This window comes from Maniola jurtina, chromosome 17 (genome assembly GCF_905333055.1).
Source record: "Maniola jurtina chromosome 17, ilManJurt1.1, whole genome shotgun sequence".
Classification (NCBI taxonomy): domain Eukaryota; kingdom Metazoa; phylum Arthropoda; class Insecta; order Lepidoptera; family Nymphalidae; genus Maniola; species Maniola jurtina.
In genome coordinates this window covers 5,888,011-5,907,192 of record NC_060045.1, presented here as the reverse complement: position 1 = coordinate 5,907,192, position 19,182 = coordinate 5,888,011, and the positions used below count along the sequence as shown (strand labels likewise).

General features: G+C 34.9%; 1 protein-coding gene across 8 annotated transcripts in view; it reads right to left on the bottom strand.

The window, feature by feature from the left end:
• Positions 1-19,164, bottom strand: part of LOC123874028 (protein split ends) — a 98,358-nt gene extending 79,194 nt beyond the window's left edge. For all 8 annotated transcript variants that reach the window (XM_045919178.1, XM_045919183.1, XM_045919179.1 and 5 more), the window contains exon 1: positions 18,797-19,164. In XM_045919178.1, the coding sequence (XP_045775134.1) occupies positions 18,797-18,879 (83 nt within the window). In that variant the 5' untranslated portion in view covers positions 18,880-19,164. The remainder of the gene's footprint in view (positions 1-18,796) is intronic.
• Between the last annotated feature and the right edge of the window lie 18 nt (positions 19,165-19,182).

Genomic DNA, 19,182 nt, shown 5'->3' with positions numbered 1-19,182 from the left:
TGTTTACATTAGTAAAAAAGGTAGTGATTTTAAGCTTATTTCGTAGTTTAACGACATATTAGTGTGGATAACGGGTACATACCACGATTTGTTTGCGGTCTTTATTTGGGTATTTCTCTGTATACTGGGCAACGCGTCCTAAGAAAGTTGTCTAGGCATTTTTTTGCTTATTAAATAAATCTTATTCAGAAAATATATAATATCCACCTATATAATAATATAAGCCAGATGAACCGAAAATCTTTTCATTATTTTAGAAAATATAGATCATTTTTTGAAAAATCTATACATGTACTAGTTCCTGAAGGTTTTTACGCTATCTTTTTTCTCTTAGCCCTTTCATATCTTAAATGTTCTTTTATAATTGCTCTTTTAATATTTTACTAAAAAGGGGACTGAATTCTGGAGTTTGACGAGCAGGGGACTGTTGCCAGAGGACTGATTTATCTGATTTCATTGAAAGATAGCTCAAAATATAATTGAGTCACGTAATTTTGCTGTACACAGGGATAATTTATCTATTATATACTTATTAAAAAAAAAACTGAGGTATCAATACTCAAAAAGGAATAAAAATAATCCTTACCAGTGGACTGACCGACTATCAGGTTATGAGGTGAGTTGAGAGTTCCACGGTGGGAAACTCGTGCATCATCACTAAATGAAATCGCGTCGGGACGCTAATGACAGCAACAGTACAAACTTTAGAAGTTTAGATCATTTGCGTTTTGTTCTACGCAACAATGCAACTGGTAACATTTAGACTACGTGATACCTTTTTTTTTTTTTAATTCAAGGTCAAAGGTCAAAAAAATGAGTTTTTTCGCGATTTTCAGCAAAACGGTAAGTTTTATCATAAAATACCTCAAACAAAAATTGTAGATCATAAAATTATCTATAAAAATACTTTTTTCCTAAGAGCCACCGTTTCTGAGATATAACGATTCAAAAAATTTGTAAAAGTTGTAATTGTAATCGTCATATAATGCATGAGTACGCCTCGTACCTGCATACATTTTTAGAGTTGTAATATATGTTTAAATATTTTTCTATCGATCATTAAAACTTACACTTAAAATAAGTATAAAATATACATAAGTTATAACTATAACAATGTCAGGTACGGAGCTCCTAAAAAAAACTACCAGCTTAGATAAGTATAGATATCTGTTTCGTTAAAAATACTAGGTAGGTAGGTAGTAGGTAGGTATTAGGTACCTATTAAGAAACAAGGAAAAAGATCTATAAAATCTTGAGGACATTGATATAGGAACGGTCATTGAAAACACGTCATGATCAATAAAATTATGCTGCAAGCAACAAAATAAATGTGAATAATTTATAATCATTTTATTACATCGAATGTGTATATATATTATGTGTATATGTAGTGAACACGTCTAACCAGGCGCTCTCGCTCAACTTATCGCGCAGCGGCGGGCAGCGCGCATCGGTCGTCATGACACGGCGAAACTAAATGCGCTGTTGCCACTCTTGACATGGTATCGAACAACATGCGCGGTTGCCGCTCTGACAGACTTGCTTCACTCAGTCATGTTCTGCGTTCATATTAATATTATTTTCTTTACAGCCCGTCATACGTCTTGCGACGTATCTCTCTAAACGAAGTTTTTATCTTTGGAGTTTATGGTTACTAGACAACAAGTGTACTCAAATTGTGAGTGGCTTTTTTATTAGTTTACACTTTTAGTTGGTAGGTACCTAGTAGGTAGCTACCTACCTATTGCACATTCTAGGGCCTCTAAGGCCCTCTAAGGGATCAATGAAAGGACAATGGGCAAAATACGGGCCTTGTTCATAAGGCCATTTCAGAAATGACAAGATTTGTTCTTTTTGAAGATTGACCTAATATTACGCTGAACCAAAGCTGAAACTTGAATAAAGTTAGGACACAACATGTGGTTTAGGTCATTAGGCATAATTACAAATATAAGTATAGACAAACACTCTTCGCGGTTCGTAGTCGTGTAACAAGGTAAATAGTGCAGTTTATTCGTAGTGTGGATATTCAAATGAGAGCCAAACAAAAGTAGTTTGGCTCTCATATTTTGAGTATCAACCAATTAAACCCAATAGTAGATACCTACTTCTAAGAACTTCAACTAAGATACCCACCTACTTCTGTGACGATGGTTTTCCAGATTTCCGTTAAAACATTTTTTGTTACATGGGCTCAAGATTTACATTAAGTACAGATCTTTAAACCCGTATAACTTTAAAACTAGACATTTTTTCCGCCATTTTGCACGATAAATCAAAATAATATTATGCATAAAAATAAATAAAAATCTCTTTTAGAATGTACTAGTAAAGTCCTTTCATATACCTAGTAGGTACCCCACTTGGTATAATTACCTTACTTTCAAAATTGAAAATAGGTACCTACCTAGGTAGGTACTAGGTAATTGAGTAGGTATTTGTTGATGAACTCATTTGAATTTTTTTTGTGAAGTATCCACAAATTCACGGTTTTCGGATTTTTTCTTTACATGTGCTATAAAACCTACCTACCTACCTGCCAAACATGATTCTAGGTCTTCGAGAGGTACCCTATAGGTTTTCTTGACAGACACGAAAGACGGACAGACACACAGACAACAAAGTGATTCTATAAGGGTTCCGGTTTTCCTTTTGAGGTACGGAATACGGAACCCTTATTAGTTAGTAAAGGATAACAATAAACCTAGTATTTATTTATTTAAGTAGCAGACAGGACGAATTAGCTTAAATCATAAAATTAAAGCAGAATTTATAGTCAATGTTTTAGAAGAAGAAATACATTAAATGAATAGATAACGAGAAACTTAACATCGGCAGAGTGATTAAATCGGTCGATGTCTAGTGCGACGTTGCCAAGTTTACTCTTACAACATGGCCGCGCCCGCTGTGCCCGTTTCCGTGTGAAACCGACATGCTGTGTCTGTGTATAAAGTATAAAGGCATTGGTAGTGGTGCGACGGTGATAGCGCGAAGCGAACCGAATACGGGGATGCGAGGGTGTGAGGGTGGAGGGAAGGCATATATACCGGCTTGATGACGTCAGTCTACTTTCTGAACAACTACCTTGATATTGCTGACTACATGCAAGCAAACTGGAAGGTATACCTACATTTTCATCTATACTATCTATACTAATAAATAAAATCGGAGTGTCTGTCTGTGATTTCGAAATAACTACCTCATACTAAGCTCTATTGTTATTTTAACGATACCATAACTGAATCACACGTTTTTAAAAATGTTGTCTGTCTGTTTGTCTGTTTGAACGGGCTTATCTTCGGAACAGCTGGATTTATTTTGACGGGACTTTACAGACAAGTAGAGGATTAGCCAAGGAGTAACTTAGGCTGCTTTTTTAACTGACTTTCAAAAATTGAGTTCTTTTTCCGCCTATGCGATATCTCCAGATTTCTGAACCGATTTACATATTTTTTTAATCGATAGAGAAACTTTGCGACATTGTTCCATAAAAAATTTGGATTCCAACTCCTCAATCCGGATGCTGCAGGGGACCTGATCACCAAAGCAGTTGGGATTTAGAAACCGTCGCTTATAAATTGATATTGAAGGTATCTATAGCAAGTAAATACTTTGCCGTTGACCTCGAGGACCCAACTCCTCAACCCTGATGCTGTAAGGAATTGCATCATTAAATCCTAGTGATCCCTCGGGATTTTTTAAAGGATCGTCCGTTTAAATGTTTTTACGCGGTACAGAAACAAGTTGAATCCCGGGGACGGGCTATTACGGATAGACTACTTTTGTCCTGGGAAATCAAAGTTCCCACGGGATTTCTAAAAACCTAGATCCACGCGGGCGAAGCTGCGGGCATCAGCTAGTTAGTAAATAAATCTAGATCAAAACCAACCCAAATTTTTGTGTACTTTTGACTGTATTTCTTTTTTCTTTAGGCATAATTAACAAATCGTTTGTCGACACAGGCAGTACAATAGTAAAAAAATCAAATAAGTGAACAACAATCAACGTATTTCCAGTAAGCATAGACAAAGTAGCCATCAGTCACCACTACTCTTAGTTGTAATGAAGGTTACAAGAATCGGGTATTTAAACCTTGATTGGAATATATCGCGCCGATCGCGCCCTATGTGTTTATTATTGATGGTAAACACTATGGTGTCATTTGTTTTTCATACAACTCCGCATACTTAGTAATAGAAATCTTATTAGATGTCGCTAAGCTGCTAGGTCAACAAATAAATACGATTCGCTAGATTTAATATTACTCCAGGTCCTAATTTTTATACCTTCATTTTTCTTGTTCAAAAATATAATAAATAAAAAACAAAATAAGAAAAAATGTTATGACTGCATACATTTTTTTTTTAAATCCCTAAAAATATATCACCCCTAAAAAAATCCCACCTCACTCATTTACCCCCTAAAGGGGGGAAATTCCCTATGTTGGGAACACTGCCATTTTTAATTTGTTGTTGTTGTTGTTTATTTTAGTGGCTTTTTGTTGTGCCACACAGCTCAAGTCACTTCGCCAAAGACACGTTGTTTGGAGAAAACACACAGGAGGTTGAACAGTTTATTTACATCCAAGTCTTTTCTGGATAATCCCAGTCCGATTTGTGGTTACTGGACTAGATGGGTGATACCATACTTACTTTATTTTTAACCCCCGAACCAAAACGAGGCGTGTTATAAGTTTGACGTGTATCTGTCTGTGGCATCGTAGCTTCTAAACGAATGGACCGATTTTAATTTAGTTTTTTTTCGTTTGAAAGGTGGCTTGATCGAGAGTGTTCTTAGCTATAATCGAAGAAAATCGGTTCAGCCGTTTGAAAGTTATCAGCTCTTTCCTAGTTTTCTATAAGAAGTTTTTGTGTCGGGGTTTTTTAAATTTTAAGTAATATCTCCGTTCAAAGGTATAGCAGAATGCGGCGCCCAAGAGTTTGTATAAAACAGGCGAGTGCAGTATACGAGGGGTACGGGATGAGGGGACAAGAGGATAGGAGTTCAATCCGGCCGGGTTGGTCGCCAAGCCTGCGGCAGCTCGGGTTGCTCGCGCAGGTCGATACAGCGAGGGCCGCGGGTGGGGCCGGTCGCACTGCACAGGGTGGCGCCCCGTGCCCTCACTGTCACCACGCGAAAGTTGCATAATAACGTTACTGCCTACATAGACCGTTCACGTTGCCAGTATATGAATAGAATATATTCTCTTTTGGACCAAGCGCAGAATTTCACAAAATTATCATTAAAAGACATAAAAATATATTTTAATCTGTTACACTTAACATTAGTTAGTTATTTAAAGGCATTTAAAGGCGCCATTAAAACTGTCGGCTAAGGGTTCAAACTTCCATCACGACCAAAATTACTAAAAGAGCACAGTTGTATCATAATAGATAGCAGCATGTAGAATAGAATAGAATAGATTTTTATTCTAATAAACTTTTACAAGTGCTATTGAATCCTCAAATAATTTACCACTGGTTCGGTTGCCGTTCCTCCCGAGAAGAACCAGCAAGAAAGTCGGCGGTTGCTCTTTTTGTTCAATTTACAATAATATTCAACAAGCAATTGCAGCCCCGCGCATTGCTGGAGCGAGTCAAATCCATGCTTTTTTATCATTTACATAATCTTCGATTGTGTAATATGCTTTTGCCAGGAGCATACTTTTAATGGATTTTTTAAACTTTTGTAAAGGCAAATCTAATATTGACTGTGGATTTTTTTTTATAAAATATTACACTCATTCCCACAAGGAGCGTAGGAGTTGCGAGCTTATTACGGTTTCTAGTTTGCATGTCAAGTCACCGATTTTTTTGTAAAACTGAGAATGTTTTGTCGTACAAAAATTATTATATTATTGTAAATGTATTGAGAAGCTACTGTAAGAATACCTATTTCCTTAAATTTCTCTCGTAGGAAATCGCGCGGCTTTAAATTATAAATTGCACGTATTGCCCTTTTTTGTAATACGAAATTTTTTCCAATATCTGCCGCTTTACCCCATAGCAAGATTCCGTAAGACATAATACTGTGAAAATAGGCCATAAATATACAATTTTTGCAGATTCCACGTGAGTTATCTGTCGTATCCTTCTAACAGCGTAAGCAGCAGAGCCGAGTTTACCAGCAAGTATTGATATATGGGCGTTCCATTGAAGCTTTGCATCTAAATTCTAAAGTTATCCCCAGGAACACGGTAGTCTCCTCTACCTTCAACTCATCATGTGATAGCAGTTTATGAAACGGCTGCATAATATATAACCTTTTAAGTATAATTAATAGCCCTTTTATTAATAGGGGTTATTATCTACAATAATATTACACAAAATAGTATGTATTAAAACCTAACCAGTAATGTGCTGTATGGCAGTGTAAAGTAGTACTTTATCTAAACTCAAATCTTTAAAACCAAACCATAAAATGTTGGTAACATTTTGTAATAAACTTTTCGTCTGGTAAAAAAATGGTGGTGTTTTCTTTGCTGTTTCCAGAATGTCGCATGGAGTAAAATTCTTTTCGGTTTCGCGGCTCTCAGAACAAGCCCAATTTAAGTGCCCAATACATGCCGGTGCACGCATTCTCGCCATGTTTAGTTGCAAAAAAAACATTTATGCACGAATTGATACGATATCTATACTTACTATACTAATAAATAACATTAGTGTCTGTCTGTAATTTCGAAATAACTACCTACCTCATATTAAGCTCATATGGTTATTTGAACGATAGGTAGTTGGTTAACTTCTCGTATTTTGGTTTGCAAGTTTTTAGTCCCGAAATTATGAACAAAAAAATAAGAGGTTACCTTTATAATTGTAAAACTAATTTATTTACTAAAACTACTTGCTTCTAACGTAACAGTTGATAATATAATATGTAGGTAAATACCAGTTAAACAAGATTAATAAAATTATATCTGCTTGATAATAATTATATCGGATTATCATCATGATAATAATAATTATCAAGGGGCAATTTATCTAATTTCAAGCCCTGATATTATGTACCTGTATGTCGGAGAAAAAGCATACCCGGGATCGAACCACCGACCTCCAATCAGGAGGCAGACGTCCTAACCACTACGCTACTTATGCTCAATAAGAATCTATAAATGTACTTATAATGTTGTATTTACAATACTGGTATGTATGTATCTATAATAAGTTGAATCATTAAAATGTTCGTGGTTTATATCGACATAATGGCGACTATCGGGTAGGTACGTCGGAACTGGCCCGATACGTGTACAAAACATGCGACGTTGCCGCTCTTCTCGCCGTTGCCACTGGCCGCTGCGCACTGAGCGCCACTACACTACATTACATTTTACCCAAGGCGAACGGCGAACGAGCCGTAGCCTCAACTCTGCTCCGATGTTGTCGATCGACGTTATTCTAGTGAAATACGACTTCACTGTAAGATATTTAGACTCTTAGAGTGATGTTTTTAATTAATATACTACTGAGGGCTCCCGCGAAACATATAATATCTGAGCTGCCTATAGTTTAAGTTGCGTAGACACGGAAAAATGAACATGAGAAACTATTTTTTAATTAGGTACTTAAAGTTATATCACACTATAATATTTTAAGGCGAAAGATTGTGCGTATGTGTATGTGTGTGTGTGTGTGTGTATGTTTGTTACTCTTTCACGCAAAAAATACTAAACGGATTTGGCTGAAATTTGAAATGAAGATATATTATATCCATGGGCACCAGCTAGTATAGGTATAAAATAACGTTATTCTCAAACAATTATTTAACGACTAGCTGATAGTTGATACCCGCGACTTCGTTCGCGTGGATGTAGGTTTTTTAAATTCCCGTGGGAACTCTTTGATTTTCCGGGGTAAAAAGTAGCCTATGTGCTAATCCAGGGTATAATCTATTGCTATTCTAAATTTCAGCCCAATCCGTCCAGTAGTTTTTGCGTGAAGGAGTAACAAACATACACACACACACACACATACAAACTTTCTCCTTTATAATATTAGTGTGATACAACTATCGACTGATCTCATAAGTTTGCTGGGAAATGGGAAGTAAGACAGTAGGTAGGTATATTGAAATAATCTAGTCTGTGCACCATTAGTTAGCCATCCCATGGCTGGACAAAGCATTCCATCCAATCCAATCCGACCTTTCCGCAAAGTTTTACTGCGTCTTCGGGGGCAGTTAGAATAATACCAATAAGTATTAAGTTTTTTAAAAGAAGTCCTTAAAAATACTTAAATGTTTTTTTTGTATTGAAGTTTTTATTCTGCTGCGCTCGAAAAGGAACGTTCGATAAAATTTTAGCAATGTTCCTTATTGCCTAGGTAAACCGTAATTTTTAGGGTACCGTACCTCAAAAGGAAAAATGGATCCCTTATAAGATCACTTTGTTGTCTGTCTGTCCGTTCTGTCAAAAAAACCTATAGGGTATTTTCCGCTAACCCACATTTTTTAATTGTATGTAGGTATACAACGACCCAATTGCACGACGCGACGTGCAATTAGGTCTAAAAATCGAGAAATAAAACCATCAAATTAATAGAGGTATGTACCCGTTATATACACGAAATGTGTCGTTACACCACCAAACAAGCTTAATATCATTATATTAAACGTTATTGCTCAATGTCCAACTCTGAACCTGGAGTCCGAAGTGATTAAAACGTTACCAAACAACTTATCCGTAAAACCAATGGCCGGCTTACTACAGAGCACGAATCATATCAAAAATGAAGTCATGTTGCTAGGAGTAGATACCGCGTTGGCAGCAGTTTTCATCAAAGTGATATTCCTTCTTTACATCGTCTACACTCTACACAATAAGTTGGTGTAGGTATTAGAAGGAACTTCAAATAACAAGCCCGCAGTCTTGAGTCACGAATTGAATAATTGAACGTAGCAGATAGGTATGATAAAAAAAAAACTAGGTTGAACACTGCATCCAACGCATTGAACAACGTCTTAAACAAAGTTGATTAATTATCTACGCAGAATTAATATCAAGCTTATTCTGAAATAGGTTAGGTTATCTATATGAATCAATAATATTAATTCTCAAAATATATAAGTACAAAATATATATAATTATAATATAAGTAATAATGTAGGTAGCTATAAAATATAAAACTATATACCTATACGCAGGAAATCAACAAAAATAACATCCGGATAGGTAGGCACGCAAAAAAACTCTTGGCAAGATTCAAGTAAACATAATTTTATTACAGAAAAATATATGTAACAATTAGAATGAAGAAGATATTATACCTATAATTTGTCTGGATATATTTTTGTTCAAAAGGTTGTTGACCCGACACCGCTGCGGTCTCCGCCTTCGCACCATTTTGCTTTTAGAGCGCGACATTGCAAAATAGTAGCGGAGCAACGCTTTTACAGTTTGACGATGATTGTTGTTCTAGTTTATATACACGTATGTTACTAACAGAAGACACATTTTTTGAGACAGATCCAGCTTATTACAATATTATTATAGTTCATTTTAGCAGGAACATGCATTCCTTTTGAAAAATAATAATCCCACCAAAAACATTTCATTTAAAAAGGTAGCCAAGACTCACAAGTTCATAATGTTTTCACTGTTAAAAAGTTATGAGATCTCTAGTAGAGCCAAGCCCCTAGCTGAGCTTAGATTTGTGCTGGCCATGGGACCTATCCCAAGTCCAAAGTAATATAGCTCTTAAATGTTCTTGACTGTATCAAATTTATAACAATAAATAACAAATCACTCTACTTACAAGCTCTGATTCTACAAACCCTACATCTTGGTAAAAAAAGGACGGCTTGGCCGTTTAATGTTCGTAAAACTATTACATTACATAACATATTTTAAGGCCTTAAGGAATAGTTTGTTCGACAATTACTAATTTGTATTGTACTTCGTGATGGTCGCAGAAGCAATTCCGGGCTTATATGTCATTTCAGATAAAAAATCCACGAACTGTAAACGGCCAAGCCGTACTTTTTTTACCAAGATATAGGGTTTGTAGAATCAGAGCTTGTAAGTAGAGTGATTTGTTATTTATTGTTATAAATTTGATACAGTCAAGAACATTTAAGAGCTATATTACTTTGGACTTGGGATAGGTCCCATGGCCAGCACAAATCTAAGCTCAGCTGGGGGCTTGGCTCTACTAGAGATCTCATAACTTTTTAACAGTGAAAACATTATGAACTTGTGAGTCTTGGCTACCTTTTTACATGAAATGTTTTTGGTGGGATTTCATTTCTTTTTGGCAGGTGCCCTAGATTTTTTTGGATCTATTTTTTGTAGGTACATCATTTGCATGGCCCACTCTCTATCGTTACCTCTTTTTTAAAAAGCTTTTATTCAACTTGCAATGTACTCGTATGTAAATATGTTTATTCGGGTGGAATCTTGCAACTCAATTTTGAAGCAGATATACCAAATTTCAATCTTTTAGGACTTCAGGAAACACAGATACTTGGTACGTTTGATAAATCTGCCACGGACATCTTATCCTGAAAATTTTAGAATTCGAGCAACAGATTTTACAGATATGCATCTCATATACGAGGGGATGAAGGGGGACCTGATTTCTTAATTTATCTGTTGTTCATAATTCTTGAAATTCCTACTTAATGCCAAATTTCAGTCTTCTAGAACTTCAGAAAGTACCCTAGAATTTGTGACTAGAGGTTTTGAATGTCGATAAATCTGAAACTATAAAAGCTAGACAATTGATACTCAGTACGTTTAATAAGTCTGCCAAGGACATCTTATCCTGAAAATATCAGCATTCTAGCGACAGAATTTACAGATTTGCTTTTCTCATAAGAGGCGTAGAGGGGGGGAATTTCCAAAGTCTTAATTTTCCTGTAATTTGTATGCAATTTCTAGTCTACATACCAAATTTCAGTCTTCTAGGACTTCGGGAAGTGCCCTAGAATTACAGACTAGAAGTTTGACTGTCAATAAATCTAAAACTATAAAAGCTAGACAATTGATACTCAGTGCGTTTAATAAATCTGCCAAGGACATCTTATCCTGAAAATATCAGCATTTTAGCGACAGAATTTACAGATTTGCTTTTCTCATAAGAGGCGTAGAGGGGGGGAATTTCCAAAGTCTTAATTTTCCTGTAGTTTGTATGCAATTTCTAGTCTACATACCAAATTTCAGTCTTCTAGGACTTCGGGAAGTACCTTAGAGGTTTTGATGATCATCAGTGAGGGACGAAATCGGCGTATTTTAGGTATCAATAAATCTGTAACCATAAAAGCTAGATATTTGATATTTGGTATATTTGGTAAATTTGCTGAGGACACCTTATACTGAAAATTTCAGCTTTCTAGCGTCATCCAGACCGAAGTTATGACGGGTCGAAAATACGGCGAAACACTTCGAGAAAAAGGTACGTAGCGCCCCGGCCGCCGCGTTTGGCTCGTCTTGGCGGGGGCACTGCCGTGCCCCCTGATTTTATGATACATTATTTATTTAGAACATGATTGAAAAATAAAACTGCTATTTTGGTGCACCTATTACTACCCATCGTCTTTATAATGTGGTGCTGATTTATTAAACACTACAGAATAAATCCACCTGTATTTCTTATGAAACTTACTTTATTTACCCTTAAACTTTAAACGCGTCGAAGAAAACAAAAAAAAAATGACTTTATACTTTTTTTTTTCTCATCTGGCTTTATTTTATACTTTGACGTAAGAGTTTTTGAACCTCTATTTATCTGTTGTCACAATGATATAAACATCGACGCTGATCGTTCCTTCCCGTGCTGGGGGACAACACGCAGAGAAACTTTCAGCTTTTATAAAATTACGAAGGTCTGGCACGCGTTGGCTCTAGGCTATTAGGACTGGATGATCTAATCTTATCAATTAATCACTGACTTTCAACGTGCAGGTACGTGTTGCGGTCATAATTATGATGGCTGGAGTTGCTTTATGCCATATTGAATTGCAAGTTTCCGAACATAAACTAAGTCATAACTAAACTCGTTAGGAGTTACGTACGACTCGGTGTCGGTTTTGTTTGAGAAGTCAGAGCATTTTATAATGCCAAACTGAACCGTGGCATAAATCAAAATAATTATTGTAATGTATTGAAAAATATAACTTCAGTTGCCTGTTCCGTTGTGTAAAAATAAAATAACCAATAATTCATTCTCAAAGAGGTGAACTTGTCAGAAAAGTATCAGAATATTGTAAACTGAAGTCTATGTCCAGAATAAAATCCGATTCAAAATCGGTCTGACCATAATATATAAAAATATAAACAATCATTAAAATCACTTTTACAATTAAAATCAAAACTGGTTTTTTTCGGTAGGAAAGGCATTCCGAGCCCAGTGATAGATGCATTTGACGATTCAAAAGTATAATTGAATAAAAATATTTTGAATTTTTAAATCAACTATTTGTAGGGAGGATCTTATCTTAGTATAAGTTCATTTAATTATGATTGTGATTAATAAAATATTGCTTTAAAAGAAGGGTCGTAAATGGTAATCATTTTACTCAAATTTTGTTCTGAACCGAAAAAATATTGATATTGACTGGAGAGTCAGATCTCGCTCTTTTAGGATTCCGTAAATAATTATAAACATCATAATATTTTGGAGTATGAATTTTTTTTTTTTTTCGAGCTAGAACCACAGAACATTGCAATAAACCGTGAAAGAAAAACCCAATAAATATTCCTTTGTTTGGACTTTGTCTGTGGTGGCGTTTGTTGGCGCGCGTGTTGTGACTTTCTGGAGTGTTTTTTTGTTAGAAGTGGCCGGTTTTTGTGTCCCGCTGGTGTTTATTGGTGGTGGAACTGACCGAGGAACTGACTGAGAAGCGCTCTAGAGGGGCGCCGCGTGTATGTCGGCGGGCGCCAGCACAGACGAAGTCCATACTTATACATATAGTTTTTCTAACTTGTAAATAACAACACACTTGACATTGGCTAATCAGTGTAAAGCCAGACGAGAGAAGAAAAAAAAAAAAAATTCCTTTGTTTTTGTCAAAGCTCACAAACTATTTTATAAAAAGTTTAGGAATCGTTATTTCAGTATTTGTTGTTTCAACACAGTAGGTATATGGTACATAATATACCGAAATTTCATATTCCTAACTAGTTCAGTTTTTGAGATAGCCCCTGTCACAAAAATGAATTGAAGAGATCCGCAGGGGAATTAAGGTCACCGACATAGCCCTTCGAAGTACTAACACTTAAACATAAAAGCGTAGTGTGGGGGTGCCCTACAGCACGATGGAATGGACATTTGACACACCATAACGTGGATGGCGGAAAGTGGCTGGAGGAGCAAGACTGAGGACCGAGTGTGGTGGCGCTCATTAATAGTGGACATCCACAGAGTGACCATGATGATAATATTATTTACAATAGGTAAGGTATCCTTCTAAGTATTTACTAAGTATATTTTGCTTTAGCGTTCGTTCGTAGCGGTAGGTAGGGTAACCCACCTTGTAGTCAGCCCATCTCCGGTAGGCCGTTACAGACATTATTTACTTACCGTTTCTAGTTTACACTGAGACACATCAATTTTTTATCGAATCATTGTCATATGATTATTAATTGCTGTTAATACTCACAACTCCAAATGTGCTAAGATATGCTCGTTCATTTGCGTGCCACCAGCGAAATGTCTAATTAGCGGGTGCCGTTTGCTATTTTTTTGCAAGAAATACAATGTAAGGTTTCTGTATTGTATTTTTTATTATTCATTGAAATTGTATTACTTATGCAACTATATTATAATATGTATATGTATATATATACTAGAACTTACTTTACCAAATTGACCAAAATACCATTGAACTTAACTACATATAGAACACTTAAAGTCCATTTTACAAGTGGTTGACTACTAGATTTATGCATCCACCCAGTAGTTAGCTGTATTTATTGTTAGAAAAAAAAATTGACCTTAATGGCTTTAATTAGGACCAAGTTTGTGTTGTTCTCTCATAGCAAAGTAATCAATTGCCTAGTTTTAGTGGTCCAACAAATCAATAAGGTCCATTTATTTGTACATAAAACATCAATTAAGAGCGAGGGAGATAATTAGAAGGGAAATGAAGTTAAGAAAAGCTAGTCGAGGTTTTGGAGTGAAAACGGACATAAAGAAGTCAAGGGACAGAATAAAACGAAAAAAAAAACTGAATGATAAAGCACAAAGTTGTTATTGAAATCACTGCACTGTTGCTAATGCCAAAACAATCCAGTCGTAAAAACGTATTTTACGTAGCTTAATAGGGTTATTTTGATTTTGAATGGATTATATATATATATATATATATATATATATATACAGTTGCGGTCATATAATTAAGAACGATTATTTAATGAATTTTTTTAATAAACTAGTATAACTCAATGCATGTATTATTTTTCATATCTCTTGGTATCACAAAACTTTTTCATATTATTAGTGTATTCATTTATACACATTATTATTTAATTAATTAACAGATACCATTATTATATTAGATCTGAATCTTGTGCTACTACTGACTGGCTGGTCACATAATTAAGAACGCTGAACTGTTCATTTTTTTATTCAAGTTTAAATAGAGAACCTCAGTGGTTAAGTCCCTTTTCGTATAATTATTGGCGCCATTTAATGCTGTAAAAGTACTAAACTTGATTATTTTATAAAAATAATAATGGGTACAAGTAAAACTTGTGATAAATCTACAAGTGAAGTCATAATAAAACATTGGGAGAAGAATTAGTCGCATAAAAAGATAGCTGATTATTTTCAATGCTCGAAAACAATGGTTTTTAACCGACTTCCAAAAAAGGAGGAGGTTCTCAATTCGTCGGAATCTTTTTTTTATTTTTTCTTTATTTTTTATGTATGTTCCCCGATTACTCAAAGACCCCTGGACCGATTTGGAAAATTTTTTTTTTGTTTGAAAGGGTATACTGTGCAGATGGTCCCATATAAATTTGGTGAAGATCTGATGAATATCTTCGGAGATGGAGAACAGAACTCCTCAATAGATAGGAGCAAATTGCTCGCGATCAGTGTAATAGCTTAGTAAACAGTAGGGTTTTAACTGGGCATAGCATATTATAGTACAATGGGCCACTAAAAATTGTGAAATAAAAAATTTTCAAAAGAAAAATAAAACCGACTTCAAAAACCACAAACACTAAAAAGTAAAAAATAACTTTTATTTAGCTACACGTGTAATGAACCTAGGTATGAAGTCGGGCGAGCTTCACTCTTGGATTTCTAATTTTGTTTTAATATGCTCGCTCGACTTCATACCTAGGTACATTACACGTGTAGCTAAATAATCAATTCTATGAAGCATTTTAACACGTATGAAACGACGTCAAATATTCCGCGCGTACTTAAATTGAGAAAGCTTTGAGATGATATGAATATCGTTCCAAAATCTTCTCAAAGGATCTTAGTGGAGTAAACGAAGCATTTTCGTCGGAAGTCCTCAGAAACAGCTCCGATTTTGATGATTTTTTTTTTAAATTCTTGTTTTTTATACATTATTTAAAATCAGAAACGTTTTGAAGCGGGGAAATAATTTTTAGTATTTTTTATCCATATGTGCAATATTTATACACGAAGTCCAGATAAACGCTACTTTCTCTTTGAGAAGTTGTAGAGGAGGTCAAATGCTACAAATGACCTCTAAACACTTATGGGCGAAAACCGCCCGTTTTTGAGTTATTGATCGTTTTCAGAAAAATACGTATTTGATTCTTTAAAAAAAAAGTAAGGCATATTGCCGACTTTTTATTTAATTTCTAAGTACTAGACAACTCAATTAATAATTGTGAATACTAAAAGAAAAATAATCTTTGTAGGTTCCCCGGTTAGGGATCCAAGACTGTACCAGTTTCATAATTTCTATTGGGTTACTTTGCTAAAAATACTATTTTTTTTTAAAGTTACAGAAATTTTTGACCTGCAAATTACTTGCAAAGCTTTTACACATTCTAGCTATCTAATGATGTACAAAACTTTAAAATAAGTTGAAAATTAACAAAAAAAATGATAAAACAATAGCACAAGGGCGAAATTTCTTAACGCTTAAATCTTAAATAAATCGTTCCTATCGATCAATTGAGCTATCCCGTGGCCAATTTTATGATCAGACTTAACCAGATCACATATTCACAGTAAACTGTTACCTCTTTCTAAGTAGAGACTACCTCTAAACAAAGATAAAACGATTTGTTTAAAATTTAAGCGTTAAGAAATTTCTTCCCTGTGCTATTGTTTTATCGTTTTATTAGCTAATATTCAACTTATTTTAATGTTTTGTACATCATTAGATAGCTGAGAATCTGTAAAAGCTTTGCAAATAATTTGCAAGCCACAAAAATTTCTGTAACTTAAAAAAAAATAGCATTTTTGGCAAAGTAACCCAATAGAAATTATCAAACTGGTACAGTCTTGGATCCCTAACCGGGGAATCTACAAAGATTATTTTTATTTTAGTATTCACAATTATTAATTGAGATGTCTAGTACTTAGAAATTAAATAAAAAGTCGGAAATATGCCTCACTTTTTTTTTAATAAATTTTAAAAGAAACAAATACGTATTTTTCTGAAAACGATCAATAACTCAAAAACGGGCGGTTTTCGCCCATAAGTGTTTAGAAGTCATTTGTAGCATTTGACCTCCTCTACAACTTCTCAAAGAGAAGGTAGCGTTTTTCTGGACTTCGTGGATAAATATCGCACATATGGATAAAAAAATACTAAAAATTATTTCCCCGCTTCAAAACGTTTCTGATTTTAAATAATGTATAAAAAACAAGAATTTAAAAAAAAAACATCAAAATCGGAGCTGTTTCTGAGGATTTCCTAAGATTGGCTATTTTACGGCTTTATTTACTCCACTATCTAGCGAGCTAAGAAAAAATATTTTGGTGAAAACAACCCTTCAGCGATCTCGTCACGCATTATTCAAAGGCGTTGGTAGAACAGAAGTTGTATGGAAGGAAAACAAGGAAGGTACCCAGGTTGAAACGTTGTCATAGGTAAGCCCGTCTTACATTTGCAAAGACGTATGAAAACCTGGACTGTCAGACAGTGGAAAAATGTTATTTTTTCTGGTGAAACAAAAATAAACAGTGTATTCAGATGGAAAATGATACGTAAGACGACCTCCGCATAAAGCATTTGACTCCAAGTACACAAAACTGACATTAAAGCATGACGAAGAAAACACGAAAATTTGGGGGTGCTTTTTTGGGCATAGAGTTGAACTTCTTAGACTGATACCTAAGCATGGATCAATTCCAATACAAAATCATACTGGAAGAAACAATGTTGCAGTATGCTGATGAAGTGCTTTCAGCTATTTAGACATTCCAGAACGACAATGATCCGAATTTCGAAGCCTACACCATTGAGAAAATCTGCATAACACAGTCAGCTTCTGTCTTAGACTAGCCAGCTACGTCCAGATCTAAATTCAATTGAAAATCTTTAGTGTGAAGCCAAGAAAAGTGTAATCAAACGACAGTGTAGCAATTTTAAGAGCATTACGATGTTTAGTTGGAATAATGAAGCTCTATTTCTCTTAAAAAATGTCAAAAATTGATAGAGTTAACGCCTCGTCGCTGAAAGGCAGTAATTTAAAACTTTGGACATGCCACTAACTATCAATTTTAGTTTAAAAGGATTATTTGTTCATGTTTATGTTATTTATTTAACTTAAGTTTCATCTTTAATAATTCTCAAACCAGTTTAATATTCGTTCTTAATTATTTGTCCAGCTACATCTGTGTTTGAATTCGTTACTATTGGAAGTAAATGAGATTTATTAAAAAATATTTGCGATTTCATATCTCCTATTCGTAATCCAGTTTGCCGATTTATGTGGCTAAGTCAAAACATACTAACTACTTCGAAAAAGGAACACAAATCTACATAAAACATGATATTGATAAGGAAAGACTGGAACTACAAATCGTTCTTAATTATATGACCACCACTGTATATATAATGTACTGGGATATTCCTGCGACTTCATCCGCGTGGAGATTGTGTTCACCTGTAGATTACTCGAGGAATAGGTACTTCCTTCAAATTAGAAATGTTTAAGTACCATCTGCTTTATATTATCGAGTCCAGAAGTACCTAATTAAGTTTGGGGCTGACTATTGAGTAAGATAAGGCTGACTACTGGAGAGAAGTATCTACCTACTTGATTATTATAATTGTGTTTTTGCTGTGATAAAACAGAATTGTTGCGATTTTGTTGATTTCATTGGAAAATTTATTTATACATAAATAATAAACATGTTAAAGTATAGCAGCATTAGGTAAGCAAAGTTTCAATTTGCGCTAAAAGGTTGACTACTGGATGGTTTACCCTGCTGGGTACAATAGATATGTGTATCCTTCGATGATTAAAATTGTTAAATAGGTTGCAGTAGAATAGTTATGTATAGGTCCGACCATTAACATTATGCAATATACATCGATGGCAATAAGTAAGTACATTCCATGTAAGATTCATTCTTTATAGAATATTAAAAAAATAAACAGCTATTACAATTGGCGAAATATAGGTGTAGTATACCCTCTACTACTAAACTAGCACCTCTGACCTCTGGTCAATGAACTTTAATAACAATACTTATAAATACGAATAAATAAATAAGTAAATAAAAATAAAATATGAATACAATACATAGGGAACTTATTTTTTTAAATACATAATTATGTGCATATCATTGCTTTACATACATAATAAGAGTAAAAGCTGAATATTAAAATAGGTACCATGTTATTAATTTGGCGTACTTACCGTTTAAAATGCTCCCTTATTCGATCTTCTCGTATGTTATCGGGTAAGTTTCCAACCCACAGGTGCCGAGTCTCTCTAACCATCTTGCTTCGACCTCCACATTAGGAATCATTACCCGTTCGCGTCACTACGTGGCAAAAATCAATTTTGCACACCACGGTGCTGTACACATTTTGATTAAATCACTTTCTAGTACACTAAAGACATCGTGATGATAACACAAGTTGCACTTGATGATAAAAACAACACTATCTTTCACCTCACGACATTCGAAAATCTTCACAATATACACTTCACTATAAACACACTACGTAATAGACGCGAGCGTACTCTTCGCAGCTCTCGAATTGACAGTGAAGCCAGCCTCGACGCGAGTTTGCCGATAA